General features: G+C 46.0%; 1 protein-coding gene across 1 annotated transcript in view; it reads left to right on the top strand.

Annotated features, from left to right (window-relative positions):
• PRKCSH (PRKCSH beta subunit of glucosidase II) overlaps positions 1-21,997 on the top strand; it is a 313,184-nt gene that overhangs the window by 274,620 nt on the left and 16,567 nt on the right. The window contains exon 16 of the mRNA XM_086962739.1: positions 6,255-6,399. Within this exon, the coding sequence (XP_086818865.1) occupies positions 6,255-6,395 (141 nt within the window). The 3' untranslated portion in view covers positions 6,396-6,399. The remainder of the gene's footprint in view (positions 1-6,254; positions 6,400-21,997) is intronic.

The following is a 21,997-nucleotide window of genomic DNA, read 5'->3' as shown; positions in this document are numbered from 1 at the left end:
GGGGCGTTATAACCGCCAAATGTGGGCAGACGTAGCTCCGTACTTGGGTTCACTTCAAGAGGAGCAAAAAGAAGTGAAAAAGATTCTCCTCGAAGGCGAGCGCTCCGCCTCGGAGATGATTGATGTGGCACTAGACAGCGCGTCCACAGGTTTCCGACAGCTGGCAGGAGCTGCAGTCCTGAGACGCCAAGGTTGGCTTAAGGCGACGTCTTTTCGGCCTGAAGTTCAGGCCAAGGTGTTAGACATGCCTTATGACGGTAAACTTCTGTTTGGACAACACATTGATGACATGCTTCAAGGTATCAAAAAAGATACGGATACCGCAAGGGCTCTTGGTACTCTACAATATAAAAACCCTTCCTTTCGTGGCTCCAGAGGGAGAGGTCAGTCCTTCAGAGGCAACAGTCAAGGATACAAATCCTCTTACAGCTCAGGCCAACAATATAAAACCCAGTACCAACAGAGGCAACCGCAGAACCAGTCGTCCTACAACAAATCTTCCTTTCGTGGACGGGGGGAAGAAGGACACAGCCAGAAGACAATGACCTTTCTCTGACGCAGGTCTCCAGTTTCTCTCCACCTTACAAAGTTGGCGGGAGAATTACATCCTTCCTTCACAATTGGCAACAAATTACGACAGATCAATGGGTCCTCCAACTTGTCAAATTCGGACATTCTCTGGAGTTTGTGGAACATCCTCCACATACGCCTCCGATTCCAATGCAGCACAAAAATCTAACACAACTACAATAGGAAATCTCCATCATGCTCAGAAAAGGAGCGATAGAAAAAGTTCCCCGATCTCAGATAAACAAAGGATTCTATTCCTGATTCTTTTTAATTCGGAAAAAGGTGAAAAAATGGAGACCTATACTGGACTTATGAAACCTCAACCAATACCTCAAAAAACATTTCGCATGGTTTCAATCCAGGAGGTGCTACAACTTCTCAATGCAAACGATTTTATGGTGTCTCTCGACCTGCAAGACGCCTATTTTCATATTCCGATCCACAAGAACCACCAGAAATTTCTCAGGTTCAAGGTGGCGGGCAAGCACTACCAGTTTCGAGTGTTACCCTTCGGTCTAAAATCAGCCCCACGCTTTTTCACCAAGTGTCTGTCTCCAGTAGCAGCATACCTGCGCCAACAACATCACCAGGTATTCCCGTACTTAGACGACTGGCTAGTCAAGGCACCTACTCACGCAGGCGTGACCAAGTCATCCGACGCCTGTCTGCAACTCTTCAGTGCTCTGGGACTCACACTCAACGAAGAAAAATCTGTCCTTCAACCGTCCCAGTGTATCACGTTCCTCGGAGCTGTCCTCGATACTACTCAAAAGAAGACCTTACCTTCAATAGAACGACAAGTGAAAAAGGACCTTGGCCACCCGGATTCAGTCCAAAAAATCTATCACCGTGCGCCTCTACAAGTCCTTGCTAGGGATGATGTCCTCGAACATCCTCTTGATCCCTCACTGGCGCCTTCATATGCGCCCACTGCAGGAGGCGCTATCTGCTCAGTGGACTCAATGCAGAGGATCCTTCGACGTCGTCCGGATCACTCCTGCCATAGTCCAGGCTCTAAATTAGTGGCGTCAACCTCAAAATCTGCGACGAGGCCTATCCTTCATACTTCCAACCTAGCCACACGTAATAACGACGGATGCGTCCTTGGAAGGATGGGGAGCGTTTCTTCAGGACCTCCAAATCAATGGGCAATGGTCCCTAGCAGAGTAACTACTACTACACATAAATCTCCTCGAATTGAGAGCGGTATACCTGGCACTAAAGGCGTTTCTACCCAGGATCAGGAATTCCCCAGTGCTTGTGAGGACAGACAACACCACCACAATGTCTAAACAAACAGGGGGGAACACATTCTCTGTCGTTGTCTCAGGAATCTCAAGAAATTTGGACTTGGCTTGTACAACACAACATTTCCCTTCGAGCGGAATACGTCCCAGGGACGGACAATGTCCTGGCGGACTCTCTCAGCAGGCAACGTTCCATGTGCCACGAGTGGGATCTAGATCGTCATCTTCTCAGCTCGGTATTCGCCCGATGGGGCAAGCCACCTGTGGATTTGTTTGCGACTCGCCACAACGCAAAATGCCAACATTACGCAAGCTGGCATCCCCAACCAGGATCCCTGGGGAATGCATTTTCGATCAGTTGGTGCAACGTTTTTGCTTACGCATTTCCGCCATTTCCGCTGATTCCCAGGGTTCTTCGGAAACTGAAGGCGGAGCATTGCACCCTAATCCTAATTGCTCCAGCGCGGTCGCGCCAACACTGGTTCACGGAACTTCACTTCCTATCACAGGAACCGCCAATCCAATTCAAATCTGGCCCGACTCTCCTGACAATGAACCAAGGTCAAGTCCAACATCCGGATCCAGCATCTCTCAGTTTGTCGGCTTGGCTCCTGAGTTCAGAGAGTTTCAGAACCTAGACATTTCTCAAGAATGCAGGACCATTTTAGCCCGGGCTCGCGCAGAGAGTACAAACAAAACGTATTCTCTTAAATGGAAAAGGTTCTGTGTATGGTGTAAAGCAAATAAGATACATCCTTTTTCTTCCACTCCAGCACAAATCCTTCCTTACCTGCTCCATTTAGCGCATTCAGGACTGGTGCATGCCTCCATTAAAGTTCACCTGGCTGCGATTTCGCGCTTCAGGCGTTCATCGACTGGCTCTACTCTCTGGTCCGAGAGACTAGTTAAACAGTTTCTAAAAGGCCTTTTCAGGACATTTCCTCCGGTGAGAGCTTTACCACCCACCTGGCAATTGAACATCGTCCTTGCTCAACTCATGAAACATCCATTTGAGCCAATACACAAAGCAGACATCAAATACATATCCTGGAAAACCGCTCTCTTGCTGGCGCTCACATCTGCAAGGCGGTTGGTGAGTTACAAGCTCTCTCCATCCAGGATCCTTTCTTGCAATTCAAACAGGACAGTTATTCTACGAACCAATCCTAAATTCATCTCTTAAGGTTCCATCTAATTTTCACTTGAATGAGCCTGTAATTTTGCGGACTTTTTTCCCAAATCCAGTTTCTGCAGCGGAGAGGTCTCTCCACTCTTTAGACCTCAAGCGCTGTCTAAAATTCTACATTCATCGAACAGAACAGTTTCGGAAATCCAACCAACTGTTTGTTGCTTTCAGTAGGCCTAGAAAAGGCCTTCCTCTGACAAAACAGAGCATTTCCCGTTGGATCTCAGCAGCAATAACTTTCTGCCATCAACAGGCAAATCATCCTCTGCATTCAAGAGTGCGAGCTCATTCTACCAGAGCTGTCTCTACTTCAATGGCACTCTTTGCAGGCGTGCCTATTCTCGACATATGCAGAGCAGCGACGTGGAAGACACCACATACGTTCACCAAGCACTACTGCTTGGATTCTGAACTCATGAAAGATGCAGCTGTGGGTCAAGCAGTACTTCGTCATCTATTTCACTAGAGGTGAGCCTTCTCTTTCATCCCACCTTCCTACTGCATTCTTGCACATTTCTTTATTTCATTGTTTGGAGGTACTTGTTCTGTTTCACAAATGGTATTCTTATATCGTGTGATTTTACATGTTGTACCTTACGAAATGTGCTGGATATTGCTTGTTACTCTGATTCAGACATGTGAATCTATGAAAGATACCCATAATACTGGATAAAAAATGCGTTACTTACCTGTAACTGCAGTTATCCAGTATTGGTATCTTTCATAGATTCACATGCAACCCATCCACCTCCCCTGGAAGGGCTCACCTTAGTTCTCTCAGTAGGTACTATTTAGCACTGTGCTAACGAAAATCTGAGGGACTAGGGCTCCTTCCAGCAAGGTTCTAGAGGGTGGTGAGATCTAATTAGCTCTTGGCCAAAGTTTAGTCCTTTTTACAAAAGGACATGGATATGTTACTAATGAGAGGCCTCTGGCCTATTGTTATGTATATGTCTTTATGACATTACTTTCTTTATATACCGGGGACTCCCACCCCGACGACGGGGAATGATTCAGGCATGTGAATCTATGAAAGATACCAATACTGGATAACTGCAGTTACAGGTAAGTAACGCATTTCTTACTCTGCATAGCCCTGGTGGGATGTTTCCCCTTGTGAAATTAGTCTGTGGTCGCTCTGGTGAGGGTTTATTAGCTTTTTGATTGCATAGTAATAGACCTTAAATTTAGTTTCAGTCTGGGTTTAAGTGGCAGTCTGTTCACAAAGGGTCTTTATTGATCAAATGTCATTTAACATATAGCCAATGATGTTTTTTTTGTTTTTTTAGGGCTCGGCCTACGTCAACCCTGCGTCAGCAGGGGAGGCGGAGCTTCGAGCTCTTATGGTATAAAAAAAAAAAAGTTTCATTAGGGGTCCGGGCTAGCACATTCCTTAGTGCGCGCCGCGTTTTTTATGGCATCTGCCTAGTGATTCGTCTTCGCTGTGCTGTCTATTTAGTAGCCTTGACGTGAGAGGCTATATTTACTTTTCGTCCGTCATTTATTTCAGTTTCATGGCATAAAGTGTGCGGTTACGTGCACGGAAGACTTATTAATCTTAATTAGGAGCTGTCAGAGTGCCCGTGTAATGCAATGCAGATGGTGGGAGCGTGTTCACCATTGCAGGAGCTGTCAGAGTGCCGCGTTCACGGCGGAGATAATTGAAAGAAGTTTCCTGTAGCTTCAAGGGCAGTCACAGTACTTTTTAAGAAACACGCGCAGAAGAATACATAAATCCTCAATTACCAGCTGTCCGAGGTGCCGGTAATTGAAGGCAGATGGTGCTGGGAGCGTGTGCACTGCTTTGTTTTTTTTCCCTTCAGCTCTGTGCGCTCATGAACATCCGGCCAGCAATGTATAGAATCACATGCATCAGATCTAGTTTTCACACCATCACACACGCACACACGTACACACACACACACACACACCTTTTTACAATGGCGCCTGCTTGTGCATCATGGAGCAGTGCAGTGGGAGAATGCAGGAACAGGCCTTTTTTAGTAAATATAGCTCGCCAATATTTCTCTCTCAATTGAACCACGCACACAGAAACATTGATTGCTGGGATCAGTTGCGCTAACATTTAGTAAATTTGCCCTTTACTTTGCACTTTTTTTCAAGTTTCTTACCTAAAATATTCATCACCCCTGGTCCATTTTTTAGATCACCAGAACTCTCCATCTTTATCCTTTACCCCTTCTCCCCAACCCCCAGTGGTCATCCATATTGTTACTTCTTCTAAGCTTACTTAGTATGTAATAAGCAGTTTATAAGGAGACAATCACATCACATGGGGCTCTAAGGCTGGTACACTGACATAGAAGGGAGGCTCACACTAACATCAGAAAACTGACACAGGAGTAGAGTAGTGAGTAAAGTAGTGAGTGCAGAGTGGCGGTGAGTGCAGAGTGGCGGTGAGTGCAGAGTGGCGGTGAGTGCAGAGTGGCGGTGAGTGCAGAGTGGCCAGTACTACCACCATCAGTACTACCAGTACTACCGCCACCAGTACTACCAGTACTACCGCCACCAGTACTACCACTACTACCGCCACCAGTACTACCACTACTACCGCCACCAGTACTACCACTACTACCGCCACCAGTACTACCAGTACTACAGCCACCAGTACTACCAGTACTACAGCCACCAGTTCTACCAGTACTACAGCCACCAGTACTACCAGTACTACCACCAACAGTACTAACACCACCACCAGTACTACCAGTAGCAGTACTACCACCACCAGTACTACCACTAACAGTATTACGGGCAGCAGTAACACCACCACCAATGCTACTGCTACCAGTACCACCACCACCAGTACTCCCGCTACCAGTATTACCACCACCAGTACTACCAGTACCACCACCATCACCAGTACTACCACCATCAGTACTACCACCACCAGTACTACCACTACTACAGCCACCAGTACTACCACTACTACACCCACCAGTACTACCACTGCCACCACCAACAGTACTACCACCACCACCAGTACTACTAGTACCACCACCACCAGTACTACCACTACCACCACATTAACACACTCCATAACACTTAGCAAAAATACATTACCATTTACAATGCCATTAGCTCAAACTCAAATAAATCCGAGCCCGATTGCATTTCTAATGCTTGTTTGTACCCCTATAGCTTCTTCATCCCTGAGTAATGCAATTTACTCTTGCCCCTATGATTGTCATGTCTCCCTTTACTCAGTGAAGTTGTTGTCTCTCTGACCCCAGGTGAAGCTTTCATGTGGAAAGGAAACCGTTGTGACGTCCACCACAGAGCCCAGTCGCTGTGAGTACCTCATGGAGTTCTTCACGCCAGCCGCATGTATGGAGCCACAGGAGGTGGACCCTTCTGACCACGATGAGCTCTAAGCAGGTGAGTCCACTTAATTATAGAGATGAATGTAATTAGTGAGGAAGGTGGTAGTTCCAGTAGCTGCAGGATACAGACTTCTGCGCAGGAAAATGTGCCCACCCACAATGAACAGGACACCTCTCCATCTTAGGATCAATGCTAACTTCATAAGTATTGGAACATCTTCACCAATGTGCAGAATTAAGGAAAATTCTTTGACGACAAACATCTCTTATAATACTTTTTTGGCTATCACAGGGGACATTTTCCTTTTTTTCAACTTAAAACTAAATTGGCATTCCTGTTAGCTATTAAAAAAACAACACCCTGAAGTCTTTTTAACGCAAGAGAAAAGTAGAAAGACCTCTCAGAGATTACAATGATTTGACTCTGTTTTAAGTCAGGGAGGCTACTGGTCCTGGGTGCCAAAATGCACTGCAGTGTCATTTGGTTCTCAGTTTTTGTTCAACCAGTGAATCTTGTATCCCTGAGCATTAAGTTTTCTCCCTTAATAATTTTTTTTTTACAAAAACTATTTCAAATGCGTATGTTTCACTTTACTTGATTCCTTTTGGTGTTTTTATTATTTTTAAACCATATTTTGGGCAAGTAAGGTTTATTTGTATTAATGTTCACCTCTGCTTCCTTCTATTGCATGCTTTTTCATTTATCACATTGGCGCGTTTAGGCATCCGCATTGGAAAGAAGCCTAGAGGGTTTTGTGTTATGAAGTGTCTCCAATCTGCCAGAAGTCCACTTCCAGACCCTTATTTATTTGCCTGGCAGTGGCACATATCAGGAAGATGAAATTGGCTCCTCGAGGTAGTCTTCAATTTAAAGTTCTATGAAATTTTCCTATAGAACCGACAGTCCCTTAACCTCTAACTTCCGAATAATTCACAACAAATCAGCACCCCTCTGAGTGGACAATTTCCCACAGCTGGAAGTATACTACATGCGTAGCAAGAATCTTTTGGAACCAGTCATTGACGTTTAGCTAAACTGTTTTTAGATTAAATACATTACATATGCTTCAGTGGCTTATCTGGAGCGCTTGGCTTGCGTGATGATGCAAGAATGTAGGTCTCGGTGGGCAGTCACAAAAGCATGCTAGAGTGGAGGGTGGTCCATATAGACCTCGGGGCCCTTTTTTCATGCAGTAAGATCTGAGACTATCACAGTGCAACCTCTCTACTCGCCATCTACTGTCTGAACAAAGACGTTGCAACATAGTGCAGGCACTCAAAAGAAAGCTCAAATGTTCTGGCACTGTATCACTGCTCATGGCATAGAGATCACAGCAATTCATTTGCATTATGTACAAAAGGGTATGACGCTTGAATCAGATCTGCTTCAAAAGATGATGAATGGGTCATCACTGTGAAATACTCAGTCAAATCTTTAGCTGGCCTGGGATCCCACAAATTAACAGTCCGCAGCAGCCACATATGGAAACAATGCAAGACCTCTGATCCAGGTGTGCATAACCTATGTTTCTGGGAATGCCCTCCTTACAGCTCATTTGGTATTTTGTTCTTTTTCAAAGAGGACTAAAAGTGTCATTTAGAGTGAATGGAATCGGCTCTCCTCTGTCCAGGAGATTGCATGCCTTACAGAGACCGAGAAGTCGCAAAGTTGTCAATGCCAGAGCCTCCGATAACTCTGCCATCATAAACCTTTCAGATGCAGCTCAGCTTCCACTGGGCTGCCAGTTTGTGTACATTTGAAGGCCTGCCTGGTTTACTGCAGCACCTCCCAAGTACTCTTTGCCTGCACTGGACTGCCATGTTCGAGCATGGCAGTCTCCAGCTGGAAAAATAATAAGTGGTCCCCTACATACAGGAATGAAAATGTATGTACTTTTTTTCTTGTTACTTTAAAACAAATCCCTGTATTGATGGGGGTAACCCACTCAGGAATTATTTTTCCCCAAAAGCGTTCCTGTAAAGAAAAAAAGCTTACTTCAAGCTGTGGACTTTTAAATACGGCAGGAAGTTTGCCTTTTGGTAACAGAGACCGAGGCCTCTTCCTGCCCAGGTATACTTTCAGACTAGCTGCTTTAGTCTAATTGACCCCATCGTTCTCCTGTCCAGGATGGAGAGCAACAGCCTTCTATTGCTGTACTTAGCTGGCTGCATTGTGCGGATCCACAATAAACACATTTTAAACTTCTTCCAAAGCATCTAAGCATTCTTAGAGGCCATTCGACTGCCAAAATAGCTTCTTTGAATCCAAGATTCTGTATTTGGTATGTAGACCAGAAGATTTGCGCTCAAACATGCCATAGACACATGTATACTAATGATTATATTTATTGGGTCAGGCTTTCAGATCTTCTCTACGAATTCACCTAACTGGCATTATGACCTTCCCATAATGTAATATTTAAACATGCTTTTACAGTATACCTGTCGGAAATTATTTTAAGTTTTTTATTTTTTATTTTTTTTATTCTATCCTCAAACCTCCAGACTCTCATCCCTGTGTTAGGTAATGTATTCTTTTCTAAACTGGTTTGCCCTTTGAGTCAAAATGTACATTTGACCATGGAAAATTAACCTTTTATTAGCCACAGCAACAGATAACCTAGCTAGGGAAACAAAGGTTTGTGTTGTCTTGAACCTAATGATATTCCGTAAGCATTGGGTACATGAGAACTCGCCCTTCCTTCTGAAGGGTTACCAAGTTCGAGGCATGTGTGCTGTAGATACACATGCTTTGCATACTCCTGCCATCTAGTGGTGGGTCCGAATGTCTGCAAGTTTTTTTTTTTTCGAAGAAGTCTTTTCCAGTCACGAGATAGGGTGACTCCTCCTTTCAGTGATAGTGCGCATGGGCATAGACTCCATTGTTCGATTGTTTTCTTTCCATCGTCGGGCTCGGACATGGTTTGCCGAGCATGCGCATCAAAAAAATAAGAACACTTCCCATCTTCGATCGAGAAGACGTCATTGGCGACCTTTGGGCCTAGCCTTTTTGGTCGACTTCCATTCCATCATAATCACCCAGTCTTCTGCTGATGTAACAGACTCTGTTTCATTTCTGTCCTCTGTGCCACTGCAAGTATCTGTGCACCGACCTGCATAAAGTCTGCAACTTGAGCCTTTCACCAAAGCACAAGGAAGAAGATTGCGACGCTGATCGTTCTGATCGAAAACGACTTTGCGGGACCATCTAGCTTGACGTAGGGACATGCAGCTGCAGAACATTGACTACACACCGGATATCCTCAGGGAAGATACCGAAAAAGAGGAAATGGAAGCATCAGCAGCAGAAGAGGAGGAGGCTGTCTCTATCCAGGAATCGGACTCAGAACTGGAGGAATATATGTCGAAATCCCGCATACCATCATCCCGCATTTTTCATCCCGCATAAACTATAAGGCCGCAAACTAAAAGAACTAAAACTTTTAGAACGAATATGCCTTTAGCACGCATGCCTTTACAACATAAAAGCATGCATGTTAAAGGTATACTCATTGTAAAAGTTTTAAAGGTAAGTGAAAGTACACTACCCTACCATACACTACCAAACACTACCCTACACTACAGTCCTTTTACTACATTTACACTACCCAGCACGACCCCCCAACACTACCATTAAGCACTTTACTTCCCTACACAAACACTACAACAGTACCTTAATACACTACCCCCCAGCATGACCCTACACTATGCAAACACTACAACACTACCCTAAACCCTAAAACACTACCCCCAGCATGACCCTACACTATGCAAACACTACAACACTACCCTAAACCTTAAAACACTACCCCCAGCATGACCCTACACTACGCAAACACTACCCTAAACCCTAAAACACTACCCCCAGCATGACCCTACACTACGCAAACACTACAACACTAGCCTAAACCCTAAAACACTACCCCCAGCATGACCATACATTACGCAAACACTACAACACAACCCTAAACCCTAAAACACTACCCCCAGCATGACCCTACACTACGCAAACACTACAACACTACCCTAAACCCTAAAAAACTACCCCCAGCATGACCCTACACTACGCAAACATTACAACACTACCCTAAACCCTAAAACACTTCCCCCAGCATGACCCTACACTACGCAAACACTACAACACTACCCTAAACCCTAAAACAATACCTCCAGCATGACCCTACATTACGCAAACACTACAACACTACCCTAAACCCTAAAACACTACCCCCAGCATGACCCTACACTACTCCAACACTACCCTAAAACACTACCCCCAGCATGACCTTATACTACGCAAACACTACAACACTACCCTAAACCCTAAAACGCTACCCCCAGCATGACCCTACACTACGCAAACACTACAACACTACCCTACCCCTTTAAACACTACCCCCAATCCCTATTACACTTTCCCCAGCACGACCCTACACTAAACAACAAACACAACTCAACACTACACTAACACAACACTACACTACACAATCTCTACCCCAGCACGACCCCCACCCTTAAAAATTAACCCAAACCCACTTACCTCTCTCATCGTCTTGGTTTACAACGCGAATACATTTACCATACATGCCTTTACAACGTAATTCGTTGTAAAGGCATGCGTGATAAAAGCACATGCGTTATAAAAAAATGCGGTATAATGGTATGCGGGCTGAAAGCAATTGCGGGATTATAGTATGCGGGCTAATGGTATGCGGGATAAAAAATGTGGGATAAGAGTTGATTACCGAACTGGAGATTGACTTAGAGTCCGAAGAAATTCCAGCTGAACAAGGTGCCGTGAATAAATTCAGGGTGCCATGAATAACCAAGCCCTTTTGCCCACCAAATTAATTTCCACCAAACAAAAGGCTTCTGGGCCACCACTCCCTTCGGGACAGGGTATCCACTGAGATGCTGCTTCTAATGCTCCGCCTTCAGGCTTGGCACTGAAACAGCATATTAAGCCTTCCGGCTCGAGTCGAGACAAAACATCCTCAGAACCGAATCCTTCAGCTCCAAAGGATAAGAAAGACCGTTCCAGCTCGACACTGAAAGGTTTGGCTCCAAAACCTAAAAATACAGATCAAAAACCTATGGGATCTATACCGGAACTTAAGAAGGAAAAACTTGACTCTAAACTAAAGAAAATTTACATTAATTCAGACACTGGACATATTTTGGCCATGGATGCAATACCATCCAAAAGAAAGACTGTTCCAGGGGTTACAAGTTACAAAATTCTTCTAAAAAAGGAGGACATGACTACAAGTTCTATCTACCCCTCCACCACTTGAACCATTACCAGGACCAGACACCTTAAATATGAAACCACAGGGTTCTCCACAAACACAGACTGATATAGAGGAGGGGGTGACAATAGTCCACCACCAATAAATCCATGGAATGATTAGAATATTGATCAACCTATTGATCAATATTGATCAACCTGTCCTGGTCAGTACGGTCGCTCCTCCTGCAGCGTGGCCACCCGAGTGTGCCCGTTCTCCTCCCGCTGCCGCCGCCGCCGATTCTCTCGTGTGCCCTGTAACCTGCTAACTGTAAGCTGTCCCTGACTGTCCCTGTGCCTGCTTGTTGTCCCTGACTGTCCCTGTGCCTGCCTGTTCTCGTGCCTATCTTTCCGCCGTTTTTCCCTCTCTCTAGTGTGTGCCCTGTCCCTTTGCCCTTGCCCATCGTTGTCCCCTGGCCCACCCCGCTCCCTGCCGCTGTTCCCCCGCAGCCCAACCCCCGCTCCCTCCAGCATCCTCGCACGCTCCCCCCCCCCACTCGCCATCCCGCTCCCGCCTCCCAGCTGCTCCTCCCTCGCCCCGCCTCCCCACTACGCCATTTATGGCGGAGTCCATGCGTACGCGCAGCGGGCACGTCGATTGTGCGCCGACGGCGAGCCAAAGGTAAGCCCGTCTGCGCCTGGACCGCGCCCAGTGCCAGGACCCCTGGCCTCCACCGCTGCAAGACGACCCGACAGACCTACGCCGCCGCCGCCCTCAATGCACTCAATGCCGGCCGGAACCCCGCCTGCTGCCGGGCTGCCCCGAAACGCATTCACGGACCCTTCACCTGCAGAACCTGCAAGTTCACCTGCCTCGAACCTGCACCGCACCGCCAAGCCAAGCACCAGCAGCAACCTCAAGTGCATCCTGCTCAACACCCGCTCCGTCCACAGACACGCCGTGGAACTCTGGAACCTCCTCGACACATCACCAGACATCGCCTTCCTCACGGAAACCTGGATGAACGTCTCCTCAGCCCCCGACATCGCCATCGCCATCCCGGACGGATACAAGATCATCAGGAGGGACTGCGTCAACCAGACCGGAGGAGGCATTGCCATCGTCCACAAGAACACCATCCGCATCACGACGGACTCCAACGACACCTTCGCCGCCGCCGAACACCTCCACTTCCAGATTCACACTGACCCAAAGACGACCCTCCGAGGCACCCTCATCTACAGATCCCCGGGACCACGCACACAATTCAGCGAAGACATCATAGACTTCATAAGCCCACAAGCCCTCCCCTCCGCCGACTACATCCTCCTAGGGGACCTCAACTTCCACCTGGAGAATAACAAGGACCGCAACACCGCCGCCCTGCTGGACAACCTCGCCAACCTCGGACTCAAGCAACTGGTCAACACCCCCACCCACTACGCCGGCCACACGCTTGATCCCGTCTTCTCATCCAGCAAGCACATCACCTTCAGCCACTCCACCGAACTCCACTGGACCGACCACAGCTGCGTCCACTTCAGCTTCAGAAGAACCACAACCCACCACCACCAGCAACAGGTTCCTCATAGAAGCTGGAGCAAGATCACCGCCGACCAGCTCACCACCTCCCTCCGCCAGAACCCACCCGCCAGCACCACCGACCCAAACGAAGCAGCCAGCAACTTCACGAAGTGGCTGACCGCCTGCGCCGACAACCTTGCACCACTGAAGAACCATCCCAGCAGACCCAGACGCAAGAAGGCCTCCTGGTTCACCGACGAACTCAAGGACTCCAAGAAGACCTGCTGCACCCTCGAGTAAGCCTGGCTCCTCGACCAGACCACTGACAACATGACCGCCCTCAAACACGCCACCCGCAAGCACCACCAGCTCATCCGCACCACCAAGAAGAAATCACTGAAGGAACGATTTGACAACAACGCCCACGACAGCAAGGAACTCTTCACCATCGTCAAGGAGTTCTCTAACCCCAGCACCGGCAACAACGACATCATTCCCTCACAAGATCTCTGCGACTCTCTCGCCTCGTTCTTCCACCGCAAGATTGCCGACATCCACAACAGTTTTGGCGCACCATCCACGCACCCAACCGTCGAACCAAGCCCCCCACCGCCACCCTCCGCACCTGGACCACGGTGAGCACCGAAGACACAGCCCGCACGATGAACACCATCCACTCCGGATCTCCGATGGACCCCTGCCCCCACTACGTCTTCAACAAGGCCCACTCCACCATCTCACCCCAACTCTGGGACGTCATCAACACCCCCATCAACACCGCCACCTTCCCGGAGAGCTGGAAGCATGCCGAGCTCAGCGCCCTACTGAAGAAACCAACAGCGGACCCCACCGACCTCAAAAACTTCCGCCCCATCTCGCTCCTTCCTTTTCCTGCCAAAGTCATCGAGAAGATCGTCAACAGACAGCTTGCCGCCTTCCTCGAGACAAACGGATCCCTCGACCCCTCGCAGTCCGGTTTCAGAGCCAACCACAGCACCGAGACCGCCCTCATCGCAGCCACCGACGACATCGGAGTCCTGCTCGACAACGGGGAAACAGCAGCACTCATCCTCCTGGACCTCTCTGCAGCGTTCCACACTGTTTGCCACCGCACCCTAGTTCAACGCCTCAGCAACATCGGCATCCAAGAGAAGGCACTGGAGTGGATCATCTAGTTCCTCGCCGGTAGAACACAGAGTCCGCCTCCCCCCGTTTCGATCCGAGGCCTCCGAAGTCATCTGCGGCGTTCCGCAAGGATCATCACTCAGCCCCACCCTCTTCAACGTCTACATGAGACCGCTTGCTGCCATTGCACGCCAACACAACCTCTCCTACGCCAACGACACCCAGCTGATCCTCTCCCTCACCAGAGACCCCGACACCGCCAGAACCAGCCTGCACGAAGGGATGAAAGACGTCGCCGAGTGGATGAAGAACAGCCGCCTGAAACTGAACTCAGACAAGACGGAAGTCCTCATCCTGGGACCATCGCCCTCCACCTGGGACCATCGCCCTCCGCCTGGGACGACTCCTGGTGGCCCAAAGCCCTGGGCACCGCTCCCAAGCCAACAGACCACGCACGCAACCTAGGCTTCATCCTGGACTCCTCCCTCTCGATGACCAGACAAGTCCACGCCGTCTCTTCATCATGCTTCCACACCCTACGCATGCTTCGCAAGATCTTCCGATGGAGCCCAACCGAAACCAGGAAAACGGTCACCCAGGCCCTCGTCACCAGCCGACTGGACTACGGAAACACCCTCTATGCCGTAACCACAGCCAAGCTACAGAAAAAACTCCAACGCATTCAGAATGCCTCCGCCCGACTCATCCTGGACATCCCCCGAGGCAGATCCTTCTCCTACCTGGCAGCCAAGACATGGAACTCCCTCCCCATCCACCTTCGGCTGACCCAGGACCATCTCGCCTTCAGGAGACAACTCAAGACCTGGCTGTTCGAGCAGTAGCGGACCCCTTCCCCCAAGCGCCTTGAGACCCTTCCGGGTGAGTAGTGCGCTATACAAATGTTATGATTGATTGATTGATAATGATCCTGATTTTTACCCTGCAAATCCATCACTGATGACACCACAGCATACCAGGAGTTAATCTCAAGGGCAGCATCATACCATGGAGTTACACTATATAAGGAATACTTATAAGAGGGTTTTCTATTTGAAACATTTGTTTCTTCACATAGGACAACTCAAAGTATACCTTTGCTAAAAGGCATGATGAGACATGCTGATTATATTTTTAAAGGCCGTGTATGTGACTGTATATTAACACCTAGGGTCTATACAAAATACAAGCCTCCACCATCTGACCCAATTTTTATTAAGGGGCAGTTGCCTTTAGATTTCCAAGTGGTGTCAAATGTTCGAAAGAGCAAACTCACAAACTGCAGCATATCCACCTCCTCCAGACAAAAAGCCTAAGTTAATTGTTGGATCAGGTAAAAGAATAGCTGCACAATCCGCCAACCATTGGTACATTGCCAACACACAAGGACTTTTGGCGAGATATGGTAGAGCCCACTAGGACGAAATGGAGGAGCTACTCCAACACCTCTGAGGAGTATAAAAAGTGAGGCAGGAACTAGTGCAGGAGGGAACATTAATATCTAATTCCTCCATTAGATGTGCACTAGACGCTGCTGACACTGCAGCAAGGGGAATTAACACCAGCATTCTCCTTAGAAGCAATGCATGGCACAGAATCTCTGGGTTTAAACTAGAGGTTCAACAGTATATTTTAAATGTTCCATTTGACAAAGAATACCTTTTTGGGCCTCGAGTGGATGTGTCACTTGAGAAAATGAAAAAAGACACAGAAGTGGCAAAATCAATGGGAGCACTTCAATCACCATCAAATAGAGGCTCCTTTCGCCACTCATTTTATAGAGGAGGGTTAGAAGGGAATACCTCTGATCCTAGTGGGTCCTCATACAAATCAAATACCCCATCCTCTCCATCTAGGGGTTTCTATAAGGGCGGTTACAGAGGGAACAATTTCAAAGGCAGAGGAAAAGGCACACTAACACGTACCTCTTAATCTCCCAATAAACTGCCTATATTTTCCCCCAACTTCCTTACACCTGTCGGGGGAAGACTTCAACACTTTCTTCCCATTTGGCAAGCAATAAGAACAGAACAATGGGTATTAGACATTATCCAACATGGTTATTGCCTAGAACTCACCAGCAATCCTCCCAATATTCCACCTCACAGTCACAAGCTTTCATCACAACACCAACAGTTCCTCAAACAAGAAGTACAAGCTCTTCTAGCAAAAGGAGCTATAGAACCAGTTCCATTATAACACCAAAGATTAGGAGTGTACTCACTTTACTTCCTAATCCCCAAAAAGGACCGGTCTCTATGACTAATCTTCGATCTCAGGCCCTTAAATCTAGACATACTGTCAGAACACTTTCACATGGTTACCCTTCAACAAGTGCTTCCACTTCTACAACAAGGCAACTTTGTCAGCACTAGACCTAAAGGACGCATGCTTTCATATTCCTATCCACCTAGCACATCGCAAATATCTCATATTTGTGATAGCAGGAAACCACTATCAATTTAAAATACTTTTATTCTGAGTGACTACTGCAGTCAGAGTATTCGCAAAATGTCTAGCATTAGTAGCAACTCATCTAAGAAGACAACAAATTCATGTCTTCCCATATCTGGATGATTGGCTAGTCAAAGCCAACACACTGAGAAAGTGCTTACAACACACTCAAGCTGCCATAAGCCTTCTCCATCAATTGGGATTTACAGTCAATGCACAAAAGTCCCACCTTCAACCCTCACAACCACAAGCATAAATTTGAGCCAAAACGAGGAGACTGACAGACGTTTGTGATTATCCATATTCCCACGGCGGCGTTCCTTGAAACTATGGTTGAATTCCTTTAGGTAAAACTTCTGTTAGTCTCCTCGTTTTGGCTCAAATTTAAGTAAAGCTCTCTTGTCGACTATTAAGTTATAGATCCATTAAACGACCCTCAGCTAAGGCATTGAAATTTCCATCACTCGTTAGCATACCTGCCTCTTGAGAGGACCGAGGCCCTGAAGAGAATCCCCCCGAGACCAGCGGGATTCGAAACGCGTAGGCCCCAGCCATACTGTAGTCTGCCTGGGTGATAAGCGTATTAAAAAATTTCCCTGCTGCTTATCACTGTTCTGTGTACATTATCTTTCTACCTGATCAAATACTATGAACATTTTAACTTGACAGAGAAATGTACTTTGTGTTCGAATAACTTCTAAATGATATCACTCTGAAAACTGTTTTGCAGACTTTGGCTCTCTCAATTTCATTGTAAATACTGTATGATATGCTTTTTTGTAGTTCCTTTTAGCCATTATACCCCTTACCATTTTTGAATGCCTGATTGTTGTATGCCTGTGATATGTTTGATATGGTGAATGATTTCCTAAGTCCTGTCCCTAGCATGTATTAGTTGTTCAAGTTTTTCTGAAAAAGCATTTTTCATGAAACAATCCTCTTTTTGCTGACAAAAGTTAAAAAGAATAATAAAAGCTACTAACGAGCTTCCAGTCTTGAATGAATCTTTCAGGTGCTGTGTTTTAATACTTGTAAATTACGTCTTGTTATCAGTACTGGCACTCTCCCTTTGTTGTTTTTGCTTAGGAATTATGGCATCATGAATTACAATAGTGCCTCACCCAAGATTACACATGCGCCCTCTACAGAAATGTCTAGCATGTCATTGGAATCAATCACAGGGTCAATTAACAGATCTAGTGTCGGTGCTCTCTGCAGTGGTGGAACGCACAAGGGGCTGCCTTTCATCGACCCTATTCCACAAGTTGTACTAACAGCGGATGCATCTCTCACTGGTTGGGGTGCCGAGCTCCAGCATCTAACAAATCAAGGTTTATGGGAAACAAAACCCAGAAGTCTCCACATCAATTATTTGGAGCTTCTAGCAGTTCAACTAGCCCTAAAAGATTCTCAGCCTCCCCTAGTAGGAACGGTTGTCTTAGTTCGGACGGACAATATGACAGCAATGTACTATGTACGAAAACACACGAGGGAGGGGGGGGGGGGGTTGGCGGGGGACACACTCTCTATAGTTGTCCTGCCTCTCTCAGACTAATTGGCATTGAATTAATGTTCTAGCAGAAAACATTCCAGAAATGCACAACCAGTTTTCCGACCTCCTCAGCAGGATGTGGCAACAAGCACACAAATGGGAACTTTATCCCCTGGTCTCCTTTCGTACTTTCAAAAATGGGGATTTCCAAAGATAGACCTCTTTGCCACAGCAGAGAACTCAAAATGCCCAAACTTCGCCTCCAGATTCCCACACCATCTATCCAAAGGCAATGCCCTTTGGGGCTTATGCATTTCTGCCTCCCCCTCTACTTCCATTGCTGGTTCTACAGCACTCGCAAAAGTTATAGTGGCTCCCATATAATCTCATCAACCATGGTTCACCACACTACTAGAACGGTCAGTAGTGCCACGCCAAAACCTGCACCTCAATTCCAACCTTCTCACACAGAGCCGTGAAGAAATCAGACATCTAAACCCCAAGGAGCTCAACCTAGCGATCTGGCTCCAGAAGTCATAGAGTTTGGACATTTAAATCTACCACCAGATTGTATGACAATCCTGAAAAAACAAGTACACCTACCACTAGAGCATGTTATGCAGCAAAGTGGAAAAGGTTTGTCATTGATTTGTAAAAAAAAAAAAAAACACACACAATTGATCTGTTTGATGCATCTATACAAAATATTGTTCGTTATCTTTTGCATCTACAGTGAGTTGGCTTAGCTTACACAACTATTCCATTACATCTTGCAGTGGAAGCTGCATATCTGCAAAACCGATATTTGTCCCTATTCAAAGTTCCAGTATTTAAAGCTTTTATGGAAGGCCTTAAACGAATACCACCCAGGGAACCACCTGCACCTCTCTGGAACCCTAACATTGTTCTTACAAGGCTTATGAGTCCACCCTTTGAAGCATTACACAATTGTCCATTACAATTTCTCTCATGGAAGGTTACCATTCTAATTGCTATCACTCCACTGAGACGTGTTGGTGAGTTCCAGGCATTAACCTTAGAAGAACCCTTCTTTCAACTTCATAAAGATAGTGGTTCTTCGTACTAACCCTAAATTCCTTCCAAAAGTAGTTTCTGCTTTTCATATTAACTAATCAGTTGAGTTACCTGTGTTCTTCCCTCAGCGGATTCAGTAGCAGAAAGGGCTCTACATACTCTTGATTAAAAAAGAGCCTTATTATACTATATTGATAGTACAAAAGATTTTCGCAAAACAAACTTGTTTGTTGCATTCGCTGTGTATCTACAACACATATGCTTTGAATGGATTATGTTACTTACCCTGTAAGCATCTGTTCTTGGCATGTAGACCTGTAGATTCACATGTGCCCTCCCTCCTCCCCGGACACCTGTGTTTATTGCTGTTCTTATTTACATTACATGCGCAGGGACCTATCTGTACTACACTCACTTACACCTTTCTCACCCTCTTGTGGAAAAACAATCTAACAATTGAGTTGATGCCCATGCGCACTATCACCAAAATGAAGTCACTTTACCTCGTAACTGGAAAAGACTTCTTCGAAGAAAAACAATTTGCAAGCATCCGGACCCAACACTAGATGGCAGGAGTATGCAAAGCATGTGAATCTACAGCTCTACATTCCAAGAACAGTTGCTTACAGGGTAAGTAACATAATCCTTTTAATGTAAACCACTATTCACCCTCTTCCCCAGACCCTAGCTTCCCTTCCCCCACCAACCAAGATTGCTTCACACAATAGACCTGTAAACATCTCTTAAATTTCATCCTGAGAGGACAAAAATTAGGAAAATCAGTTACTACTTATACAGGTTCAGAAACATTTACCCACCCTATATCCAGATAGATTGTTTCATATTCTACCATACACCATCAGAAGGACAGCTGCCCGATTAAGGTTTTGCTTTGAGCTCATTCATTTAAAGGAACCGTTGCTACGACTGCAACCCTTAGGACCACTCTAATGAATGAAATGTGCTGAATAGCCAAATGGACATCGGCACACAGCTGTGGTAGGCTTTACTGTCTAGACTGTGATTTCAGAACTGACTAGCAATAGTGCCAGTGCCTCTTCTGACCTGTTTAAATACTGTATTATACTTTTTTAACTTTCTACTAGTGCTCTTTCAGAGGACCTCCATTGATCCTCATAAGCACTGAACAGTTCTGCCCACAAGTGGGATCCCGGAGTGCTTCTTTGAATATATCTGCTTTTGTGTTCCATTTTTGCCTTACTTCTGGAAGTCTTACCCTTTGACACTAAATATTTTTGCAGCCTATAAAATAGGCTATATTGGCCTATTCCATTAGTTTTCTTTAAAAAGGTAAATTACTATTAAAATACAGAAAATTCATTAGAAAATAGATAATGTTAAAAAAAAACTCATACACAAATTGTTTTAAAATGAAATTGAGTTGAAGGAATCAGACTGTGTAGCCATATAGGCAGCAGCTATGTTAGAATGAAATCTGACACTGCAAATGTAAGGACTTCTAGCTGTCCAATATTCCAGGATGCCTTGTAGGCAGTAGTTACCTTCGTTCTTTTTTCCAATTCCTGGTCACAGGATCATGGAGAACTGAGCTCTGACTTTTTTGTAAAATATTCTTTTAATTTTTTTCCTTGCAAAATCATTTTAGATCTTGTTAAAAAAGTTTACTCCACGTCTTTTTACCTCTAAAGTTTGTTTCTGTCAGAAGATATTTTTCTTTTTGTAGAATGCCATCTTTGCTAGTAAAGTGTCCTGTATCTGGGAGAAAAAAGGCAAAATCAGGTCCCCGTGATCTGCGTATAATTTGCCGTCCTCTTCCTGACAGCCACATCCCAGAAAGGTGCATGTGCTGCAGGACCTTTTTCAGGTGCACCCTTAACGACAGCAAGCATATTTGCCTGCATGGAAAGGAGGAGCAGTGCAGATAACAGGAGGTACTGTCAGAAGGAGCAGGGATGTCTCACGAGCGAAGACATGGTCAGTCTTCTACCATTGCTGTTCGCCCTCCCCCCATTCTCTGAGGATTCCCCCATAGGGATATACAAAAAGAGAGACACCTTTAGAAGAGGATTATGCTCCTGACTGACGTCGAGGCATGATGGTGCCGACTAGTTTACAGTCAAGCACTGGGTTGACGTTTAAGAAAAATTGAGGTACTCAACGTCAAGAACAAGATGTTCGATCTTGAGGGAAACCATGATATTGATGCACCTATTGACTTTGAGGCAAACTGAATCTTCCTTTTCAGTATATGTCTGCACACTAATTAAGGAACATGAAAGCAAGAAAGTTACCTGCTACACCAGAGTATTTTAAGACACATTCCCCATCTATACCATCATCCCCATTGTTCATACTGGAATATCTAGCACCGGCTTCTCAGCCTCCTTCGCAACCTTCTCCACAACCGCAATCATACCCTCTTTATCTGCCTACTACACAGCACCCAGTTTGCCCCAGTATTGGAACTTTCATAGATTCCCATGCTTTGTATCATTCCCCGTCGTCGGAATGGGAGCCTCGGTAAATAGAAAATACCTTAGTAGTAAACACAAAGTGAATAAATAGGCCTAGGCCTCATACATTTTTTAGCTTATCCACCTCTTTTTGTAAAAGAGACCAAATTCCTGCAGTAGCCAATCAGAGCCGCCTCACCCCATAGAACCTTCCTGAGAGAGCCTCAGAGCTTCAGATTTTCTACCGCACGTTGTGCAAGGGAGTCTCCATTGAGCTCTGCTCAATTTTCTTCACTTCTGAGTATTTTTCTTCAACTTTTGCCTATTTTTTCGTCATGTCTGACAAAGAGAAGAAAGCACTTT

This window comes from Lissotriton vulgaris, chromosome 1_1 (assembly GCF_964263255.1).
Source record: "Lissotriton vulgaris chromosome 1_1, aLisVul1.2, whole genome shotgun sequence".
NCBI lineage: Eukaryota > Metazoa > Chordata > Amphibia > Caudata > Salamandridae > Lissotriton > Lissotriton vulgaris.
This window is presented reverse-complemented; position numbering and strand designations above follow the sequence as displayed.